This window comes from Lepidochelys kempii, chromosome 4 (assembly GCF_965140265.1).
Source record: "Lepidochelys kempii isolate rLepKem1 chromosome 4, rLepKem1.hap2, whole genome shotgun sequence".
NCBI lineage: Eukaryota > Metazoa > Chordata > Testudines > Cheloniidae > Lepidochelys > Lepidochelys kempii.
Window position 1 is genome coordinate 40,763,265 of NC_133259.1, and position 14,270 is coordinate 40,777,534.

At 39.2% G+C, this 14,270-nt stretch overlaps 1 protein-coding gene across 2 annotated transcripts in view; it reads left to right on the forward strand.

The window, feature by feature from the left end:
* The window catches only part of AFG2A (AFG2 AAA ATPase homolog A), a 312,752-nt gene extending 310,287 nt beyond the window's left edge, over positions 1–2,465 (forward strand). For both annotated transcript variants that reach the window (XM_073341065.1, XM_073341067.1), the window contains one exon: positions 1,515–2,465. In XM_073341065.1, the coding sequence (XP_073197166.1) occupies positions 1,515–1,691 (177 nt within the window). In that variant the 3' untranslated portion in view covers positions 1,692–2,465. The remainder of the gene's footprint in view (positions 1–1,514) is intronic.
* The last annotated feature ends 11,805 nt before the right edge of the window (positions 2,466–14,270 follow it).

Consider the following 14,270-nt stretch of genomic DNA (forward strand, 5'->3'; position numbering starts at 1 on the left):
CTCGATGATTAATGATCATTATAGGCAGATTTGTCCAAGCAAAATCTGTTGTTCTTTGTTTCTCCATTGGTGGATCTGAAAAGACTTTAGAAAACAAATTATCAAAATGTAAAAATGAGTTATTCCGTTTGGTCTAATGAAAAACTAATGCAGTGGCATACTGTGTATTAGGGAGAAAAGGGCTGAACTTCAAAGATCCACATTATTTCAAAGTTCAGGGTGGGTTTTTTGGATGTGGTTTTGGTTCAGGCCTATTTTTAGTCTACCATTTCACAATAGTGTTTGCTCTCCTTCTAAAGGTTTTATTTAATTTGAAGTAGCTTTATAACTGTGATAGATAGGAATTGGGAAATATTCCCCTTCTACTAGAAAATATGAGTGTAATGGTCAGGATATTGACATTAGTTTCTAGAACTTTGCAAGGTCTTATTTATCTCTGTAGGAAGTCGATGCACTACATCTCAGCAATCCTTCAACAATTCGGTGTCCCTGCGCTACTGAAAAGCATTAAAATACATAACAGCAGTGTTTCAGCTTCACTGCTCATTAGAGGAGCACAGAACTAATAGTAATATTGTTGTAACTGGACAAAGCCATCTAAATCCATGCGTGTGTTTTTGTGAAAGCTTCCTAAACATGCTGCTAAATCCTCTAAAAAGCTACTAACAGCTTTGGCAACTATTAGCCCAGCATAAGCAGTGGAACTCTTTTCAGTAAGTGAACAAACAGAGAAAATATGCTGAATGGCTGGACAAATGCGTTTCAGCTGGCTCTTTCATTTACAGATATAAGGGTGCAGTCAATATCAATCACTGTTTTCCCTGTTGCACTGGAAATCACCATATCTCTTTTCATTCCACAAGCTCTTTTCACCACAGTAATGTGTCTTTAGAGTGACACTGGCATTAGTCTGTTTCCGCTGTCTGAAGTCCAGAGAGTTTAAAAACACATTTCAGAGTATGAGACCATAACCCTCTTCCCCTTCTACACACCTCTCTGTCCTTCCTTCCTTCTCCCAGCTTTCCTCTCTGAATTAATTGTATTTACTACTTTCCCAACCGAGGTTTTAAGAAGGAAAGTGGTCACAGGAATTTGGAATATCTATTCTTCTGGTTTAGCGACAGAGACGTGTCAGATTGTTTGTCACTGATCATTGGATTTGTAATTTATCAGGTGTTGTACAGAGTTTAGAAACACTAGAGCAGCATATGGTAATTAAATTAGAAATAATGGTGACATTATGATTTGAAGTGTAATGGACTGAGGTTTTAAGTTCAGTCTGTTATAGTTACATTTTTCAGAGGTTCTGAGCACCCACGACTCCCATTCAATAGAAAACAAGCACTAGAAGCTGAACCACTGTAAAAACCAGGCCATCAGCATATACTAACGTTCTGCTGTGATGACTTCATTTGCCGTGTTTTGCTTCAGATCATGTTTGGTCTGGAAACAAAGGTGAATTTTCAGATTGAAAAAAAAAAGGTGTGTACATTATTTTTGTTTTTCATTTACAGATAACAGCAGTCTGCAGAGAAGCAGCCCTTCTAGCCCTCCAGGAAGATATCCAGGCCAAATGTATTTGGGGACGACATTTTCAACATGCATTGAGTATTGTGACCCCTAGAATTCCTGAGTCACTAAGACAGTTTTATGAAGATTATCAGCGGCAGAGTGGATTACATACACTTTGAGAAATGAATATGTGCATTTGCACTCACTTGTGTGTGTGTGTGTGTGTGTGTGTACACATGCTCATTTCACCTGTATACAGCAAATTTTCTTTAAATTCTTGAGAGTTTAGGAGTTTCTTATTGTAAATGGAATGTCTGAAATGAACTCCATTTCAGAAATTTCATAGTAGAAGTATTTTGTGTCGATTGTGAACTATGTGACTGCAGTGGAAGTGGTTGAAAATTTTGTACTTTATAATAAAATGGTATAATCTGTGTTGTTATCATTCAGATTGCTGGTTTAAATCACTTTGATCTGCAAATACATATCAGTCTGGAAAAGAAAGGACTCTCAACTCAGTAATTTTTAGGCTTATCCTTGATGGTCTCCTTGAAAACATTTGCAACAGCAACCAAGTTTCCCTACAGTCTTAATCTTTGTGTGTCTGGTTGTCCAGTTCCACACAAAGGAGCATCACAGAGACTGGGAGTGGCATGAATACATGCTGAAAAATAGTCTGAAATCTTTGATTTATGACATTCAAAGAAGTTGCCAAACAAGCCTGCCAAACATTCAGCTTTCCTCTCTCTCCCCCCTCCACCCCCCCCCCAACTTAAGGTGTTCCTAATTGATCACAGCACAATGTTTAACTTCAGTCTTGGACATCTTCCCTTTCCTTATATTATAAGGTAGGAATATAAATTAGAAGGGTACATTAGGCTTGTTATAAAGATTGGGAAAATGGACTGTTTTTAATTTGTGGTTAATTTATAACTATTTCCAGATGTCAGAGAGAGAGGGTTTGTTTGTTTTTATTTAAAAAAAAAAAATCTGAGTATCTTGTTGATTGGGAAAATTGTACATTTCTTACAGATCTATGTACAATTTTTTCTCTTTATAATATATATAGAGAGAGATGGTATTTGATCTGATATTTAATCTACCAAGCACTGTACCTTGATCTATAGAGGACACATTGTAAAACATAATGGGAAAAAGTTGAGAGATGTTAATTACTTCTTGATACAGTGCATGTGAGATGTGCATTTAAACTGCACCACCAAAAATCTTTGGAATTTCATAGAAAATCTAATGAGTAAAAATATCTAGTTGATAGAACTGATGCAAGTGGCCACAAAAATGTGGGGGTACAGATACAGATTTTTCAACCTATTTCATCACTGATTTTTTTTACTGAAACCACAGCAGGTTGTTTCTTGGACATGTATTCTTGTACCTTCAGTAAACAAGCTGATCAGGTAAAATTACTTGCAGGGTAATGAGCTACTGTATACCAGATATGACTAGAAAGGCAGATCAATCAAAAGCAATAATTAAAAACGGGGGGGAGCCAAAAGGTGATAAAAACTGAAAGGATCTGACTTTATTTCAACAGGTAATTGCATGGCTTGGCTAATGTTTCTTCCAGCTAAGCGGAAGACCCTTCGGGGTCGAAGCATTAGCCAAATCATGCTGTTACCTGTTGATGTCAAGTAAAATAGTTTCAGATTTTATCACCTTTTGGCTTATTTTTTGGATTTATTGTTGGTTTTGAAGAATTTGGCTTCTTATGGTAGTTCAATATTTGTTTATGCAAGAGTTTTATGTCTGTTTACGCCCACCCCTTCTGTTTTTTTTAAAGAAATAAGCTTTAGATTTTGTTCAGATGATTTCTTTGTTTTGTTCAGTTTCTCTCATTAAATATAATCTGTAAGGGGCTACTCTTACCTTAAAAATCACACATCTGCCCGCTATTTAACTTACTCTTGCTACAAGTAAAGTTTCAGATTTCTATAACTGAGAGAGATTAGAGGAGGAAAAACGTAGTTGTGTATTTTTGTGTTGTTGGTTCTAGCTGTATTGGTGATTTCAAAGTTTCTCCTGTGTTGCTTGTGTGGGTCTTCTGCACCAGACCAGAAGAGAGAGAAAAAAATTTAAATAGGAAAATGCGAAAATTGGCAGAAGGATGCAGGGGCAGATGTAGTAAATGAAACTAGTTTTAACTCATTTTTTCTAAAGTGGCTATAATTCAGGTTGAGGGTATCCAAAGCATTTATCATAACAATTAAATCCTGGATGTTTTCAAACAGTCAGTAGTCATACCATTATCCTTCTGAACTTTGTGTGTATGTTGCAGAAAAGAACCATAGAACTTAGTCCTAACCTAACACAGTTCACAAATCTGGCCTCTAAATATCTACATGTTGATCTGGATGAGAGAAATCATTGTTGCCATTTCTTGGGAAGTGCTCAGATATCATGGTAACAGGGACCAAAATGAGAACCTGGACTGGGAGAAAGAAACATGTGATCTCCACTTCTTGTGAAGGCTGCAGAATTGGAATATCAGGCATTGGGGAAGAGATGGGATCTGGCACCCAGCCACCGATTGTGCCTGTGAAAATCTTCCCTTAGAATTCTTCATTAAATGCACCATCTTTCACTTCCCTCATTGTACCACATATTCTGATGTAGAGCTGTGTGAATTAATAAATGTTAAACTGGAAATATTTCCTCTTTTTGCTGGGTTTGTAGAATAGAAAAGGCAATTTAAGTTTTATTGTAACTTGTTTTTTTTAAATATGGCAAATTGATGAAATTCATCAAATATTTCTGTTTTGCAACTAAATATTTGTTGCGGAAAACTCAGGTAAATTTATGCCACTTGAAAACTTGCTCACTCCTGATAGTAGATAGTTTGAGATATAAAGAAATGTATGATTGCATATACCCAGTTCCATATGAAAGGTACAGTCCAATGTTATAATTGAACAGCAACATTGTACCATTTAATCAGAATAGTGGAAAAATAACAGACACTTTGTGTTGGAAAACAATTTTGATGAAAGCTCATTGGCAACAAAAGAACTTCACAACCGTTTTGAAAGTGCTTTGGAAAATACTTTGCCAAAACAGCTGCTGTGTGTAGCTTAAGTTTACATGCCAGAGAACATGATCCTGTAGCATGCACAGCGCCCGCAACTGTTGTTGGAGTTAATAGATGAGGACACAATAGGACAGAGCATTCCAAGGGTATTCTGTGCTAATGAATTATTTTAAATGATCATTTTTAACACATGAAATTGAGATCTAAACTTTTCACATCATGCTTCACTCAGTATATCATCCCTTGGTATTGCACTAATCTCTTAATTCTAGGAGACCATATAAACCTTCGTATCTCCACACCAAAGGGTAAGTTAAAGATGGAATTTTACCCGTAACTCTGAATGTCCTTGCTTCTAGTGAGTTACTCCCCTTCATGTTGTTTGGGTACTTTTGTATGATTTAATTTTCATAATTACAGGTTTAGTGAACAAGAAAAACCCACAATGTAAAAGGTCATATTCCCCTTCTCTAGAAGTAGTTTCAGTACTTATTTCCTGACATTCTTTAGGGATAAGGCTTTTCTGTCTGTCCCCCCTGCCCCAATTATCTTTTGGAGCTTATCTTTGGCTCAGACACTGTTTGAGTTGTGGAATTGTTAACATTAAATCGGCTTTTCAATGTTTCAGGCAAACTTCGTTTAAATACAAAATTTAACAACTTCTTCCAATAACAACATCTTGTGAATAGTGTAAAATGTCTTTCAGCTGGTTTGCCAAAAATGAACAAAATGCTAAAATGTCTTTACTTAATTTGAAAAAAGTCCAATCTTGTATTTTCCCTAATGCATGGAACAGATTTTCACTGCAGGTACAATGTACAGTTTTTTAACTCTGTGGAAAAAGAATGTAGTATATTAGCATGATTTTCCTTGAATCGCTAAATGAGAATAGAACATAATGTGTAGTTGGTTCGCATGCTAAGGGAAAAATTTTGGGATAGATTAGAGATTATTTTTGAAGATTATTCAAGAATATATCATTTAAATTTATCTGTCCTACTGAATTTTTAATCTTTTAAAGTTGATTTTTCTGGCCTATATATTCTGGGTCTCATCTCTTAGTTTCTCTATTCATTTTAAATGTCAAACTGCACTTCTGCTTCAGAAACCTATATCAAGCAAAGCACTCCCATAATTAAGCATATGTTGGTTAGAGGTATTGAAGAACTATAGGAGAATACGTTTTCTTATGGTGCATGCTTCAGACTCAGTGCTTATGGAGTGTAGATGAGAATCATGAGAGAGCAGTGCTGGTGAGTGTGGGTCTGTAAAATGAAGTAGTCTGAGGGAAGTGAGCACTGCAAGTTGGTAGTTAGGAAAAACCACTGAGGCATTGAAAATTGGCCCGGTAGACATATTGATTTATTAGAACTATTGGACACGTTTGTGTCTGGCCCTCATGGAGCAAGAGGTGATTCAGTGGATGAAACAATATTGCATTTAAAATACTGGATTTGCAGAAGTATTCAGTGATTTGGAGTGGCTCAGTTTTTTTTGGTGCCAAACATGAGACATCTCAAAGGAACTTGACTTTCGGAGGTTGGGTACTCAGCTCTTTCTGAAAACCTAAGCCCCTTTTAGGTGTCTTAATTTGGGCAGCCAAAAACTGAGGCTCACAAAATCACTAGTCACTGTTGAAAATCTTGGCCAGAGTATCCCAAACAAATTGGCCAAGCTAATGATGGACAAATGTAAAAGGTTTGGCTCATGTAATATAAACACAGCAAATTTGGACACATAACTGAATTTTTCTAAAGCTTCTGAGGGAACCCCTTAATCCAGCCTTCTATATAATCTGAGAAATTACACACCTACTTTTATAAAATACTGGTTTTACCATATCATGACTAAGTAATTGGTTTCTGATTAATCTCAAAAAAATTACATTTTATGTAAATGCAGCAAATTTCTAAAAGGATTTCCTAATATTGCTATTTTTCCCATCACATGGAATCACGGTCAAAAATAGTCTCCTTTCTTATTCAGCTCTCTTTCAGATCATTGTACGTCTTTACATAATCATTATTCTTCTTTTACAACGTTGTAGCCGAAGGAATTGCACCATGGATAAATTTGGCCAGGTGTTTAAAGTACATTGAGTTCCTCAGATGCAAGGGTCTACATAATTGCAATGTTTTATTGTTATGCACACGTTTTGAAAATCTGTCTCAAGTATATTGTGCCTTTAGTTCTCACATTTTAGAACCCTCGCTTGTGTGCATAAACCTAAGCCATGTTCTCTTCTTCTGATTGTGTGAAAGGGTCATAAAACCAGCTGATCTCCTGAGCTGACATAGCCCATTCCTACACCACCACCATTCCATGCAACCTCAGCATTGGTGACAAGTGAAGGGTGAGAAGGGGAGGTGGCTGGAGTAATACTTTCAGCTGGTATACTGGCCCCTCGGCAGCATAACCAAATGGTATACCTTAAAGCATGTCAAAGTTGCTCTAAACTGTGCTGAGGTCAGGTTCAGCATGGACCCTGCCTCTGGGGAAATGCAGATGGTTTCTTTATGACCCTGTCAGCTTCCTAACTGTACACAGCAGACACCGTGTGCAATGGAAAATCTGGGCCTCCAGTCTAGAATATGAGTTTTATATTTATAGTAAGTCACTAGCCTTTTATATAGAGAGAGATATAGATGATATAAAATGTACTTCAAAATCTGTTCATGGCTAACCCTTTTTTCCACCTTTGATACAGAAGAAACTATTGTAAGTAAAGAATGGCAAAACACTTTAAATGTTAAAAATGGACCATTTCTTAAAGTACTCTATCTGGTGTATAAATTCAGATAAAGAACATTTTTGATTTCTAATGTGTAAGTGGCAGAGACATGCAGAGTTGCAGTTGTTTTAAGGAGGTTCAGTTTTGATTGGTATTGTTAACATTGGGAAGACAAATAATGCTTATTAGAGTTACAACTGAAAAGAAGTTTTAATCTTGGATTTGTGTCTGCTGTCTCTGCAACTTCCATTTATTCATTTATTAATCTTCAATTTAGGAAGCCTAACCATGCAGTTTCTGCAGGGCTTTATCCTGTTTCTGTGCGCGATATTTTAAACTAGGTCACTTGTTTCTACAGATTTTAATAAATTGACTCCAGTATTCTGCAAAAAGCTGGAGGAGAGGTATGTTTTTCAAATAAACCCTTCCGCCATACCATTGCAGACTATGATTTAAGTGTTTTTAACAATTAAAGTAGGGACGGTCCTAGTCAGTGTTTGGATGACAGCTCTCCAATGAAAATGGAAGTGTTGCATGAGATGGTACTGGGGATTTAGTGGCACTCATCCTTTTCGACTAGTATTGAGCCAGTGTCCCAACATGATGTTAAGGTGTATTATGCTGCTAGGGGCATGCTGTTCAAATGAAATATGAAAAATAAGGTACTGACCACTTGCACTCAATTACAAGCTGTGGCACTAAGAGGTTAAGAGGTTAACGCCTCTACCCTCTGTGTTTTCACCAACTTGTGTAATTATATCCTACCTATCTAGGCATTTTTGGAAAGCTACTGTATTCTTCTCTTCCGATCAGAAACTGTGTCTAGCAGTTTCTACCTTATCACCATTTTCATTTCGCTGTTGGGGAAGTGATCTGTGTGTAGCTTTGTATATCAGTTGTGTGTGTAAAAGAGCTCTGGTATCCTTCAGCATTAAAGATGCTATCTGTGAATTCAAGATGCAAGTACAGAACTGGGATCTGCAGCACTAGGACATCCAAATGCTGTTGTGGTAGGTCCATTGAGGCTCTCCCCTTCTCTGATGTGAGGAATTCTAAAATGGGGCTTGGCAAAAGAATGGAATAAATTGCTAAAACATTTTTTGGGGAGTGGAGTTACAGTGCTCTCTCTATTGTACTGTTCTAATCCTGTGTACTGTGCCTTTAAATGGAAAGATATTGATAATAGCAGTCACAAGAGTAAAAATGATTCCTAATATATAGTGTGTGTGTTAAAGGCCTATGGATTCTGAAGTAGATTAGCAAACAAACAAATCCTTTAATGTCATGGAATGCTTCCCCCAGTATGAATGGGGATTAATCCGGCAAACCAGCAAATTCTGCATTTATTATACAGCAGTGATAATAAGCAGTTTCCTTAAAAAATAATGGTGCAAAAGCATTTTGGTAGTTTTTATTGTTTTTTGGTTTTGATAAACTGATTCTTGTTAATATTGTTTGCTTTAAGGTAGTTACTATGGTCCTGGTGCATTCACCCATAGCCTATACAATTTAAGCTAACTGTATGTTGTCACTAATGTTTGGTTTAAGGAGCTCACTAACACTTAATCCACAAATGTATAACACATCTAGCATTTTCCATCACACTGGTGCAATCTTGGTGAAGCTTGCTTTCCCTCTGAAAAGTGTAGAAACAACTGGTTACCTCAATCTGATTCCACTTCCATGCTTTCATCATATGTAATTCTGTAAAAAGCTACTTCGTGAACATGTAACACATGGTAGTAACCAGTTACATTTTCATTACAAAAGGGTGTTTATTTTCCTTTTGGGATGAATGGTAATCAAGAATCAGCTGGTAGTGCCAAGTGCCTTGATAACACAATTGAGCACATACAGCTTTGTTAGGCCTCTTCTGGCACTTCACAGAGAGAATTAAAACCTCGAACTGATGGAGATTTGCTCTTTCCAAACTTAATTGGTCTGGGGCTGATTTTTCAAATAACTAGTCTGATCGGTGATGGAAAGGTAAATATCAGAATCAGGAGTGCATTAATATTAAACCCCTATTAAAAGAAAAAAAGAGAGAAGGAGGAAGGGGAATGGTGGGGAAATGAGCATAGGAATCAAGAGGATTATCCTAATATTAAACACTTTTGTGATTTAAACATTAAAAAGGAAGGGGGAAAACACCATGTGGAGTAAAATGAGGACTATTTTGTTGTTTCACTGGAAGTGTGATTCATCACTCCAGTTAACTGCACTGATTTCAGTGTGGTTTCACTGACATTAACTGGAGTAAGGCTGTGGTCATTCAGGCTCTGTGTTAGCAAGTGTGATTCTCTGCTAGCCCCCAACTGATTAGAATTCTATTTCTCCCCTTTTAACCCAATCACTGCTGGATTAGCAGATACGTGTGTTGCTTGATTCTTTTAAATACTTGTGTTCGGGTAAGTATGCAGTTGCAAACATTACAATATTTGGTTCTTTCAGATTTAGGAGCTAACTTCACAGAGGCTGACACCGACTTCTGGGCACTGACCTTGCTGGGCCTTTTTTCCCCAAAGCCAGAAAATCCACTGTCACAATTTTCCCCTTTGTAGAGATGCTGCACAGCCCCTAAAAATGGGTGGTGTTGGTTGAAGAAGGGTTCTGCTCAAGGCAATAGGATGCACTGATTTAGCACACTCTCACTGCAGCTCTGGTGCTGAGACTTCTATGAAGACCCCAGTGAATTTTAAACTTGCCCTGATGTTTGAAGGATAGCAATGATGGATATATTGCCTTCCTTTACTTATGGGTGCATTCCTCAGAGGATACAGTGGGTCTCACCAGTGCAGAGAAGTGAAATCTGCACACATAGACCAATACATGTACATACCCTAATGGAGCTATATCTGACCCCTAGAATCTTAATGTCACCCCCAACTGGGATTTTACGTTGTTGTTGTTACTCCCTTTCCCAAGCAAACCCCACCCCATTGTAGCGTGTATAGGTTTAATCTGTTATGAGAGCTGGTTGACCTTTTTTTACAAACCAGTCTTTTCATTAACAAAAGGGATTTTAATGAAGGCAAAATTTCTCTCAGAAAAAATGTCATTATTTCAAACTTTTTAAACACAATTTATGTTTTTTGAAATTTTCAATTTTTTCGTTCAAAATGCTGGGGGAAGAGTCCCATTTGCTCTAACAATTTTACTTTTTTGCTGCTTTTTTTTTCCATTTAGAAAAAAGAGGGAGGGTAGTAAAAAAGTGGGGGGGAGGGATTTGTATAACCCCCAAACAAGCAAACAAAAACTTGTGACTAGTTTATATTTTCCACTAAAGAGGAGAGTTTCAAAAGAGCCTAAGAGACTTGATCTCCTAAATCTCTTAGGCAACTTTTAAAAATCTTCCAATTTCGTGCACAATTTTTATAAGGCCTTTAAAAAAATTAAAAAAATATTGGTGTAAGATAAAGCAAAAAATATCTTAGGTTTTTATCTACTGTGGCACCTATCTAAGCTACAGTATCTACGCACTGCACAAAATGAAAGTGCATAGAAACTCAGAAGAAAGAAGTGTTTTTGTAAGTCTGTTTCTCCAGGGCAAAGGAGCTGACTGTGTGGGGGGGGGGGTGCGGAGGATTTTTTAAAATATATTTGTTTGTTTGTTAGTAAGAGAAGCATGTTGGAGAAAGCTTTGCATGGGAGTGTTCTGTATACCCTGAAATGAACATGGTCAGGCTTGGGCTCAGTCTGACCTTTTGTATCAAGGAGTTCCACAGCCTGGATCCTGCCACTGAGAATATTCTGTTTCTAGTGCCTCATAATGAGTACCTGGGCTAATCCTCTGCATCATCCCAATGGAACTTGTTTGTCTCAGAGGACTATGAAATGTAAAGCAGTGTCTAATATCTAGGTCCAGGTATATGAAGAGCTTTGTAAATCGAGACCCATCAGGACTTTGAACTCTGCACTGAACTGAATAAGGAACTTAGTGGAGTTTGCAAAGCATGAGCTTGGGTATGTTCAAGTTGGCTTTTGTAATGAGGCATGTTGATACACACTGCACCAACTTCAGGCTTTTTGCAGCAGTTGGATCCAACCCCATTGATCGTGAGATACAATATTTGTCTCTGGAGGAGATGAAAGCATGGCTCACTGCAGATAGGTCCTCATCAGAGAGGAGTGAGCAAGGCCTCTTAATTAGGCCAAAGAGAGAGAAATCTTTTCTCACCATTGTGACAATGCATGTGTCCAGGAGTAGCAAGGAATCCACCGAGTCACAGAATTCACACCACCACCACCATCTGATGCACTTGATCATTGTCAAATTCCTCAGAGTTTCCTACTTTGTACAAGCAACATTTCTGTCTTTCCTGAGTTGATCTCAAGCCAATTGCTGTTCTCCCAGGTGAATTAAAATGCATCCATGCATATAAAATGTAAGTAAAATTAGGTTCCCAATGGCACCTGAAAATTTTAATCCAACATCTAATTACTCACTTGATTTAAAAAGTATTCTTTACGGGGATAAAAATAACCATGTTTGGGCAGGTTTCCTTCCTTTGCGAATTAAACTTCTTTTAATCAATGAAACAACTTCAATTTTTCCTTCTAGGCTACTTTTCCCACTGGCTAAAAAGCCCTTGTGGTCCAGTAGAGAAGCTACAGAGCTGGGAGTCAGGAGACCTGTGCTGTATTCTACTCTGTCACTGACTGTCAGCTTGGGAAAGTCACTTTACCTCCCTGAGACTGTTTCTCTTTCAGTAAATTTGAGGTAATTATACTTATCCGTCATGGTAAAGTACTTTGAGATCTCTGGTTGAAAGTACTGTATCAACATAAAGTTACACTATATAATTATTAAAAACCTGTGTATGTTAGAGAGAAGATTTACTTAGAAACTTGTTTTTGTCTTGGTTTAGCACATCCAGATTCTTCCTACGGACTTATGTGGGGTACATGTAACAAGAAATGAACATTATGATTTCCAAAGGCAGAATCCAGCTGTGTTGACATCTTCAGCCTAATAGTGCTCCAAGCAAAATCAATTTGTTTTTAATTTCTTAAAAATATAATTTGTCCTGTGTTTATTTGAGCAGAGAGGATAGAGGGTTGTTGGAGATTAAGTTAAGAGGAATAAACTAATAGTGTAATAAACTCTTGATGAAAAAGGGTCAGAGACTTAACTTGTTATATAATCACTGTTAAACTTCCTCTGGGAAATTCTCCATGTCAGTCTGAGTTTCATACAAGTCTGTACATAGCCGTTATAAGAATCTGTATAAAGTTGGGTGGGGAAATAGAGGGAGTTGGAACAGAATTTAGTTGCAGACTAAAGTCTAGCTATGATGGAGTGTTTTCTTTTTATTTAAAAAAAAGAGAGAGAGGCTTGCATCTTACCAGGTAATTTCAGCAAAATAATCCTTTTGTGTGGACTGTTTTTGGCACCTTATTCTTCTTTGAGTTATTGTTCATATGGGTGCTTGTAAAGGTTCGGACTCACCCCTGCGGTGCCTCCTGTTGGTCATTCTTGGGAATTAGTTCAATTTCCAGCCCAGAGCGCTCTCCGCAGGCCGATGATCCGCCTTACCACTGATCCCCATGTCCCTCCCAGACCCAGTGCCCTTGTCTTGGGTGCTGCCCCCTGGCAGTACCCCCACTCCCTGGGTTTCCCCACCCTGGGGAACCCTCACCCACTATCCCCACGTCGCCTCAGTCGTGGCTACTGCCAGTCACGGTCTAGCCCCTGCGCCCTGGGACAGACTGCAGTGTAAAAGCCAATCATCACAGGCAACAAGGGGTTTGGACTGGCTGTGTTTACCCACCCTCAGGCTGCCCCTCTGCAACCCCAGTACCTATATGGGCCTCAGACCAGGCCCTGCAGCCTGCGGAGTTGCTGGCCTAGGGCTTCCCAGCTCCTGAGGCCTTTCCCCAGCCCTGCCTTACTCTCGGTCCCCAGGTAAGTTCCCCTGCAGCCAGACCTGTCTCTCTCTCTAGCCAGAGAAAGACTCTGCCTAAGCTTCTGGCTCCCAGAAGATGTTACGGGGTGTACTAACCTCTCATGAGTGCCCCATTGGCCGAGTGCGTGTGCCTGGTCTCTCTCTCTATCTCTGTGGGGTGTCTTCAGTGACTCAGCCCTCCAGCCGAGTCACACACAGTCTGTCTGTGTGACAAAAGCAATGCAAAATCCCTTCTGGGGTACAAGTCCAAAGGAGTCTCTCTGAATGCTCCCTGTAATGTCTCCCACAAGTTGTCCCTGCTCCGGGATAGAGCAGTGCCCCAGAGCTCCCTCCCTGATGACAAAGGTTTTGTCCTCTTGGGGCCTTTCTGTCCACAACTCTCCAGCTGGGCTACTGCAGTTCAGTTCCCACCTCTGGGGGTGCCTCGATGTCCAGGCCACTTCTTCAGCGACTAATATGGTACCCAGGCCCACCCACTACTCTGGGTTCCAACCCAGGGACCCTGTAGATAGCAGCTGTCTGCTGTGTCCCTTTGTCTAAGTTGCGCTGCTGTGCTAATTCCCTGGGCCACTTCCCCATGGCTCTACGCCGTCTTCACCCTTACCTCAAGGCCTTGTCCTATGGAGTCCCCGCAACAAGCTCAGGGCTCCTTCTCACTCTCCCTGGCTTCCGGCAGCAGTACCTCATCCAAGATCCTGCAGCTCCCTCAGCCAACCACACACCATCCACGCTCCTCCAGCTCTAGCAAGGAACTGAACTCTCTCTGGCCCTGCAGCTCTTGTTATACTAGCTTGCTGGGCCCTGATTGGCTGCTTCCCACACAGCCACTCTAGACAGCTCAGAGGACCTCTCCATTGCCCTTTTCTTGGGCGGGGCCACAAGGCCTGCAGCCGTGGGCCCCTCAGGGCCTATACGAGAAATATTTTAGTGTCCTACTAGCTTGCAAAATGTACTGTTACAAAATAGTTTAAGATTTAATTTAATACTATTAATTTCAATACTTTCAATGGCCCACCAAAGCTCGCGGCTTCTCAAGTATTCCCAATAACTTCACTTTCTTAATGGAGTGCCATAT